The sequence below is a fragment of the Mytilus trossulus genome, unplaced genomic scaffold (genome assembly GCF_036588685.1).
Source record: "Mytilus trossulus isolate FHL-02 unplaced genomic scaffold, PNRI_Mtr1.1.1.hap1 h1tg000122l__unscaffolded, whole genome shotgun sequence".
Classification (NCBI taxonomy): Eukaryota; Metazoa; Mollusca; class Bivalvia; order Mytilida; family Mytilidae; genus Mytilus; species Mytilus trossulus.
In genome coordinates, this window is record NW_026963298.1 from 2064996 (window position 1) to 2074728 (window position 9733).

At 31.6% G+C, this 9733-nt stretch overlaps 1 protein-coding gene across 1 annotated transcript; it reads left to right on the plus strand.

Annotated features, from left to right (window-relative positions):
• The first annotated feature begins 3879 nt into the window (after positions 1-3879).
• On the plus strand, positions 3880-4554 carry LOC134700092 (heat shock 70 kDa protein 12A-like). Its single transcript, XM_063561461.1, has one exon. The coding sequence runs from the start codon at positions 3880-3882 to the stop codon at positions 4552-4554; it is 675 nt and encodes a 224-aa protein (XP_063417531.1).
• Positions 4555-9733: the final 5179 nt, after the last annotated feature.

The following is a 9733-nucleotide window of genomic DNA, read 5'->3' on the forward strand; positions in this document are numbered from 1 at the left end:
TAGTATTTCTACTGCTCTGAAATTGTACCACAATGTTTAATTTTACAAAAAGAAGGTTGGGATTCATGTTAGGGGTTATGGGGCCAACAGTTTAGGAATAAAGGGCTAAAAAGGAACAAAAAACTAGCATTTTTATAGTTTCCAGACAATAACTTGTGTGTTAGTGTATGGATCTCTCTGACATTGTACCACAAGGTTCCGTATAACATATGGAAGTCTCAGATCGAGTTTGGGGTTAATAACTCAAGTATGGAGGAAAAAGGGGTCAAAAAGGGCCAAAAACAAGCGCTTTTCTGGTTTCTAGACAATAACTTGTGTAAAAGAGTATGGATCTCTCTGGAAATTACTACAAGATTCCGTTATAAAAAGGAGAGGCTTGATGTGTTACGGGGTTGTTGCTCCAAAAAGTAAAAGGGAGGGGTAATTTTTTTCCAATTCATAAAAGGGATTCATATTTTTTTTCCAAAATTGTACAAATTTCGAATTCAATTGCACAATATTGCCCAATAGAATTGTAAGATCTTTGACCACATTTATTTTGTATCAGAATTATATAGTTTATGTCAAAAGTTTGATTTCAATCCAAATTCAGACAGTATCAGTCATGAGTATTGTGTCCAAAATGCCCCAACTGTTCAATGTTCGACATCTTTGATCGTATCAGGCTGCGCTCAGCGAAGCATTATATATAAGCAAGGTGGAAAAAAAAACTGAAAAAGAACACGTTATAAAGGCTGTGATTGTTCGTGTCAGTGTAAAAGTGTAATGTTGACATGAAAAAAAGTTTGCTTCAGACATTACCCTTTTACCATAAACAAAAATTACATTAACAAGCTCTGTCCAAATTTCATAAAATCTAAGTTTTGATAAAGTTGTTGGTGTTAAAAAAAAAAAAAAATGTTGACGCCGCTGCAACCAACGAAGGAATATAGGATCGCTATATCTCACTTTTGCAACACAAATAGTGCATCATTGATATAAATTATCAGCATGACAAGATGTAAAAAAATTCAATGGCTAAACTTGCCAGTTAACTTCCTATTGGTGTTATTGTCCTTCAATGGCGAATGTAAACAATTTGAGTGTTTGCGTATTATATTGAAATGGGATAAACTGTAATAGTTTAATAAATAGGTGTTTAGAAACTATAGGAGCAAAAACAAAGGACTAGAAAAAGGTCTGCATGGCTCAAATTGTCAGACGACTTATAGCCTTAAAATGACGATTTTTCACCCTTTTTTTTTAAATTTTTGCCTAGTATTTCGAAAACTTCAATCTAAAGATGTCAACTTTTAAAAGCAAATAAAAAATGCTTTATAATTATTTGACAATAAGAAACATTTAAATACATTAGATTGTTTTACAATGATGAGTTAACTCTAGTAAAATATGTCAGCATACATTAGTATAGAAGTCTGTTATTAAAATTTAGGATTTCTTTGTATTATCATCAATTGGTCATAAAAAAATCAATGTTAATTTGAATATATTTTTTTTTAGGTAATTACACCTAGTTAATTTTTTTGTCTTTTCTCTTAAAAATATTCTTTGAAATTATGTGATTATACAGTTTGTTATCCTATAAATGTTGTTATCAATTAACAACTGCAAATTTTTACATTTTTCAACAGTTAAGTACAAGAAATCCTGATTGTTTTAGTCGAAACATTCTCTTTATACTTCTTTGTAGGCTTTGTTTTATATTTATCTTTATGAAAAGAAAGAAAGTATTGAAAGGCTTAAGATTTATCAAGCGCAGAACACTAAATTTGAAGAAAAATCTTTTTTTCTTCTTCAGATTTCTAAAAATGCATTTTTCTCAGAATTACCTCCCTTTGTACCATAGAAAATCAATATTTATGGCATAATTTATGTTGATTGTAATGTCTTCTTTCTTAGTTTTACATTGTTAGGTATAATAATGGTTTAGAAAAAAGAAAAAAAATCATTCACAAAACTTTCTACGGATTGATATATTAATTTCATTGATTTCAGAGAAAGGCAAATTTGAATATTACATGTATTCCAGGAGAATTTTTAAAAAGGTCTAAAGCAAGAGCCCAACCATCGTATATGGTTAAATGCGTTAACAACTATGTCTCTTAATATGATCAAATAGATATATACTATAATGTGTAATGTACCGAGAATTGGTAAGTTTGAAAAAAAGTTAGGTAAAGTTATTTTCAAATAATTTTTACTAGATTATTTCCCTATTTACCAGATAATTCAATTTATCGGTCGTCCCACTGTCTATATCACTCTGTTCAGCTCTAAATATTATTCCGGATCATGTCTTTGTGACGTCAAATACGTTGACCCGGCCTTAATAACTTTAACCCGGACTTATCAGCGGCGTCATAATGTTTGAACCGACGTTAATAACTTTGACCCGAACTTATCAAGTCATCTTTTGTGTGCTGGTGAAACAAAGAAAACACTTCTGGAACACGCAGATATAGCTCGATAAATCGATTATCAGATTATCTGCATATTGATATTGTAAAATATCAGCTGCCTGACATTATATGAAGGCTTTTTGATCTCGTTCGCTACGCTCACTCGACAAAAAGTTTCATATTATGTCTCGCAGCTGATATTTTACGATATCAACATGCAAATAACCTGATAATCGGTACATATAGCACCATAAATTGTAATTGAACTATGTTCATTTTTACTTTGAATTAATTTGTCAATTATTATACTGCTTTTGAAACAGAAACACTTACATTCCCAAAATTATCCACAAAATACTAGTTTAAATTCATTGATTTATAGAAAGAAAATGTAAATTTAGGCATTTGTTTTAGAAGGATTCTACAATATACTTGAAAGAGATCCCAGCAAGTATATTCGCTAAAATGCATAATTAGGTATTCCAATTGATACAATAAAGTGAGTTATCTTAATATTTTTAATGGACCAGAGGCTGGATTGCTTTTAAAATATGTACTTATTATGATTTTTTTGAAAATATTTTTTACTGGATTATCTCCCTTGTAATAATCCACAAACTGTTTCTTAAAAAATGTATGCACTGATGAGTTACTAAAGCTTCAACACTTGATTATTCAATAAATCATCATTCTCTATCTCGTTATTTTTCGCATTCATAAGTTTTATGGTGTTGGCATTGGTCAATTTCATAGAAAAATACGGCCTCAAACATGGGAAAACTGGTTCCCGGTACATTACTGAATCTCCAAACTGAAAGACATGGGAACCAGATGAAATATTTTTAATATGAACTTCTTTCATAATGATGTCTAAGCACACAAAGTTTCAATCGAACCTGATGACCCCCCTTGTGGACTGTTTTGCATGGTTTTATGGGAGACTGGGTGTTAAACAACTTATGTGTAACAAATACTAGGACAAACATGTTTTTTTTTAATATTCATAACATATGTAAAACAGGTTGTGATATCATTTTTGTTGTAATGTTAGAGATTACATAAAAATAAGGAGATGTGGTATGACAATAATAGTGTAAACAATTCAAATGGCATTAATTATTCAAATAAGGACGATATTCGGATATTTAATTTCTATGTCATCCTTTGTTTGTTGATTTTGTTAAATTCTGGCATTTTTTGTAATTATATAATTTCAGTTATCTTGAAAGGTTTGTAATTATTTAATTTTTATGATTCCTATACTTTTGTTTCTATTTAGTTCCAGTTTTCTAGAAATTTTTATCAATTATTCTTTAATTTTCAGGTGGGACTGTTGATATTACTGTGCACGAAAAAATGAATGACGGAACACTTAAAGAGCTTGAAAGGGCTCGTGGTACAGCTTGCGGGGGAACATCTATTGATAAGGCTTTTTACCAACTGATAATTCGTGTAATTTGGTGCACCACTGTTGCACAAAATGAAATCACATTATCCGAGCTGCCATTTGGCCCTAGAACGATGCTTTGAGGGTGTGAAAAGAACATTACATCCAGATAAAACTGGATATGTTAATGTAACAATTCCGTATGCAACACTTGATTCTCTTTGTCAATCAGAATTGGGGAAAAATGTCAATGGTATTGTTAAATCTAGTTCGATTTCAAAACATTTTCAGCTATTGGGGGATAAGTTGCGAATTGATGCATCATTTGCATTGTCTTTATTTAAATCCACCAGTGATAACATTGTATCGTTACTCAAGTCTATTGTACAAAAGAGAATATTGACCGATACTGCAGGTATTATATTGGTCGGTGGTTTTGCAGAATGCAAAGTGATACAAGAGAATGTACAAACTGCATTCCCAAGACAAAACATCATTTTACAAGAAGATCCTGGTTCTGTCGTTCTAAAGGGGGCGGTTTTATTTGGTTATAAATCTGATTATATTTCATCACGAATCGCAAGACATACTTACGGTGTAAGAAAGACATCTCATTTTGATAAAAACAAGTATCCTGAACACAGAAAAACGTATATCAATGGCGAAGAAAAATGCGAAAATGTCTTTGACACTTTTATGGAAGCCAAAACGTCTATTGCTTTAGGACACATAATTGAAAAGACATATTGCACAGGTCTTCCGTTTTAGAAACGGTTAACAGTTGAAGTCTATTATACTGATAACCAAAACGTGATATATACAGACGGAAACGACTGCACCCTACTTGGGAAATTATCGTTAGACATTTTGAATCCAACAAAACATATCCGCTATATTACAGCTATATTTCATTTCGGTGACACAGAATTCTCTGTAACAGTAGTAGATGATGAATCTGGTTCGCGAGAGAAAAAGTTTTTCGAACTTAAAGATAAGCTTATAAAGTTAGTTGCAAAAAGCTGACCACCTTTATTAATCAGAGCTGTAACAATAACGCTGTTTGAATATAACATTGTAAATATATACAAAGTAATTTTTTGATACCCCAATCGTCTTAATTGTAGAAGTTAACAATAGCGTTTATGATATTGCATATATTGCTGTTCAATCCTATCCATATAGTATTTATTTTATTTTATAATTTATTTAGTGTTGAATTCTTCCATTTCAAATAAAAAACGAGGCGAAAGATACCGAAGGGACATCGAAATTCATAATTCGAAAAGAAACCAACAAAGCCATGGCTAAAAAAAACAAAGAAGAAATAGACAAACAACAGTATACAAAAATATAAAATAACAAAATACCGAACTCAAAGGGGAAAAAAAACCCGGAAAGTCCCTTATAAAATGGCAAAATCATAATCTTAAACCAATCAAACGTATGAAATTGGTACAGGCCTTTCCTAATGTAGAAAATGATGAATTATATCTAGTTTTATAGCTACCTAAACCTCTCACTTGTAAAACAGTTGCTTAATATCATAATTTGTGAACAAAACAAAGGTAAAAATTGCAAACAATAGGGGTTGTCAACATTGTAAAATAATCTTAACGAATATGTAAATAAAATGGAAAATAGATTAAGCACTCAAGAAAACAGGAAAGACAGGAAAACAGAAAATGACCATAGCACAATGGCTGTAAAAAACAACGACTCATTCCGTGCCTACTGTTTGAAATGGGTGAAACGGGAAAAAGCTGACAAAAATCTTTGAACTATTTTTGTTAATTCAGTAATGAAGATAGTTGATTTTTGATAACAACATTTTTAAGAACATTTTACTTTTAACAACAACTATAAAAAAAAAATATTTCGCGTATCAAACATAAACTAAAAGAACTAGGCAAGGCATTTGTTGTTGTTCTAGCTGATAAAGCTACTTATAATGTCATTATTGGTCGACGACAATTTTAAATAGAGGTTCTGTAAAAGGTAAAACGAATTCATCAACATTCCAATGGACTTCATTTTCAGAAAACGTCCGAGAAGGTCTATTTTCACATACGTTCTAAATTTGAGGGAATAATTGGTGGTATGACATCTAAAATCGAGTCGGATTATATTATATTGGTCCTGCAAAGCGTCACGTCAAGTATCAAATGGCATTCAAAACATATTGCATCTTAACTGTACCAACAGCTGTGTATATGATAAAAAAAATCAGGATACAAAGGAAGCCAAAAAAAACCAAAAAAAAACCAATCAGATACAAACATATTATACTATTAAACCTACTATCTACAAATACAGCTGTTTCTCAAAACACGCCAATTTTGGGGAGAACTTGAATATTTATAGAAAATTTATTTTGTTTACATACTGGTTCCCAGTTATGCTCTCTGTGTTCCATCTCACAGAGACATAACTTGGGAATGTTACCAGTAAATTTGCATAAGCACATTGTTTACATTGGAATAAGTGGTAACCTTTCGAGGTAGGGGTAGTTAAGAAAATTAAACTCTAAGAAATTCAGAGCATATAAACGTTGAAAATATGCCGCACAGCCCTATATTTTGACCTTTGAAAAGATTGTGGTGCATATGAACTTTCAATTCTAGGATAAGATTTTTTTCAAAACTTCAAAGTAAAAGTTGTTAGTTTTAGCCGTAAAAGGAGTTACTAAGGGAAATTGCATTGTCATTATTTACAGAATTGCAACCTATAGAAAGGGTTATATATATTCAAAAGCTACTTGTAATGGCGAGTTAAAACGTGTTTGCATTTTATATTTTAAAAGAAAAAAGAAGGTGAAATTACCAACACTTGTCTACACGGCACTATATATTAAAGACTTAATATAAAATAAGGAGTTAAAACTTGCAGACTAACGGAGGACATGTTATTGCTTATTTTCTTCCATCATTATTTTTTATAAGGTAGAAATTTTCAAACATGTCGTTTTACTTAAATCATATTTAATCACCATGCAAGCAATTGCACACATAGGAACTAAAAGTGCACCAGCAAATTGTCTAGTCTACTTACTAGTACACTTGGTACAATAACAAACCTGATAATAATTGTCCAAATAAGGCCTTTTGAAATAGTGGAATTAATTGATTTTGCAGTGTCAAAAACTCGTTGGAAGTACTTGATAAAGTACATGTATATATTGGTGATTTTGAATCTGTTCAAAGTTTTGATTTGTCATCTCTAGATACCACTTTGCCTCATATTTTTATTAAGAAAAAAATCACATCCCTTATTAACTGGGTATTTAAAATGTCAGAATGGAAGTACAAATGTTTAACTCTTTTATGTCATTTTAAGTAGCTGTAAATAGAAGAACTATATCAAGTATGTATACTAAAGAAATGTTTCCTGTTGAACTTACTTACATAAAGCTAATACTAACAATTACCACTGCCCTTTCCTCGATCTTAATATCTATATCAGCAATGGTAGGCTTAATTCAAAAATTTATGATAAAAGAGATGATTTTGTCAAATCTTATCGTTAATTATTCATTTGTAGATGGTGACGTTCCCTTGTCACCATCTTATGGTGTTTATATATCTCAACTTGTACGATTTGCTCCTGTATGAAACAACGGATTAGATTTTAGCGAGAGAAATGTATGTATTACTGAAAAAATATTACACCAGGGATTTCGATATCACAAACTAGTCAAAACATTTATTAAATTTTATCATCGGTATAAGGAAATAATTCGTAAATATAACTCTACATGCAGACATCGTATACGTTCAGGTATTTCACACCCAATCGTGTATGGCAATATTCTTTACAAAACACAAAATTTCTGTATTTACCTCAAACGCTAACAAAACCTCTAAACAGACTTATTAAGAAGTGATATAGTTACGATACTCTTGTCAGGTCATTCAAGGTTGCATATTTTGGCTTTTATATTGATTCCCTAATAGGGTCTTTGCATCTGAACTAAACACATTTATTTAAAAAACAGTTGTTGGCATGACACGGGTTATGTTCTTCTCATATATTTTATGGTGGTATGATACTAAACCCCTAACGGGAAGGATTGTGTCTGATATTCATATAATGAAAACATAATCTTTCAATCAGTTTAATTGAGGTAGTCTGTTGTTATTTATGTATTATTGTCATTTTATTTATTTTCTTTTATTACCTCTTCTGACATCGGACTCGGACTTCTCTTGAACTGAATGTTAATGTGCGTATTGTAAAGTGTTTACTTTTCTACATTGGCTAGAGGTATATACATCCTTGTTTATCGCGACCGTGACTTAATGCAATACATTTTAAACAGATTTTCTTTTTAAATTTAAATATTTGTCCGTGAAGTAGCCAGTACTTGGAGTCACGATTAATGGCGGATTACAGTCAGTGAAGTACTTGTTTTCAATTCTCCACCTGGGCTACCACAACTGAGTAAAAGGATCGCCCAGGTCATTTTCTGGTCGCCATTTGAGACTGGGCGACCGTTAATCTTTGTCCCTGTTAAATAATGGGGAGCGTTGAGATCTTATAAACATGTTTAACCACGTCGCAATTTTGCGTCTGTTCCGAGTCAGGAGCCTCTGGCGTTTGTTAGTCTTGTATGATTTTAGATTTGAGTTTCTTGTGTATAATTCTTAGTTTAGTATGACGTCCAGTACCACTGTACTAGTATACATATTTTTAAGGGGCCAGCTGAAAGACGCCTACGGGTGCGGGAGTTTCTTGCTACACCGAAGACCCATTGGTGGACTTCGGCTTTTGTCTGCTCAATGGTAACACTAGTAGCACGATTTCAGTCTGAAACGGTCATTTTGGTCTGATCACATCTTGATTGACTGGATTTACCGCTAGAGGAAATCGTCGAGACTTTTTAGACCGTTTAAGACTCCGTTGCGATCGATAGTCACATCAGGTAAATCAGTCCGTTAAGGCATGTCAAGATTATCAAGACTGAATCTCCTAGTGAGCTGTTAAGATCCGTTACGACAGTGTCAGACCGAAACAGACCATGGATACAAAATTACGTTAAGATGTTGTCAGACCGTGTTTAGTCGTGTTCAGATTTTATTAATTTGGACAGAAAACGGGTAAAACTTTCCCAGTGTTTATCAGGGGTTGCTCCCCTTTTAAGAATAAAATTAAAATTAAAAAAAAGACGGTTTATGTTAACTGAAAGTCTGCCATGTTTTAATTAAATAAAGAAAATAATCAATTCTAATTCATACCTCTTCCTATTTAATTATTTAACATTTTCTATATTAAAAAAAAACATAAGTGGTTCAAAGTCATACTGCTGCGCAAACCGTGGTGAATTGAGATTAAAATCAACAGATTGCCAAAATTATATTTAATAATTATTCATTGAATATACACATCAAAAACTTTATATTTAATGGTTTACAAGTGATTGTAAATAAATATTTATGCAATTACAGACTGGTGCCGTGGAGGAAAATGTGTCAACTTGACGTTACAGATAATTTGTATACCCTTAAAAATTACGGATGTCGGGATTAACACTTGAAAACGTAATCTAAATATGTTTATCTAAATATGTTTAATTTATTAAATTTTTGATGTTACTTTTCTTTAATATTGTAAATAATATGCATTATCATTTAACTTTTCATGTTTTCTATATAAATTTCATTTAAGTTATTGTAAACTTAAGACAGGGAAAAACTATAACAGTACTATGTATGTCTTTTGTCGTTTTCTGTTTATTGTCATAGCATTGTCCGTTCATTTTTGTCAGACTTGTGCGTTTGATTTCCATATTTTTTTTTATTGTGTCTATAATCCAAAAACCATTTATAACTTTCTTACATACCAGGTTTAGAGGCGTTCGTTATAAAATAAAGGTTAAATATTATTGCAAAAGTCTGTGAATTATTGAAAATATGACGTTCCGAAAACACAAGTCGCTATATTAAATGCTTGT

Bases quoted from the DNA above. Each gene is read 5' to 3' on its own strand.
- LOC134700092 (XM_063561461.1), top strand. From the start codon at position 3,880: ATGAAATCACATTATCCGAGCTGCCATTTGGCCCTAGAACGATGCTTT.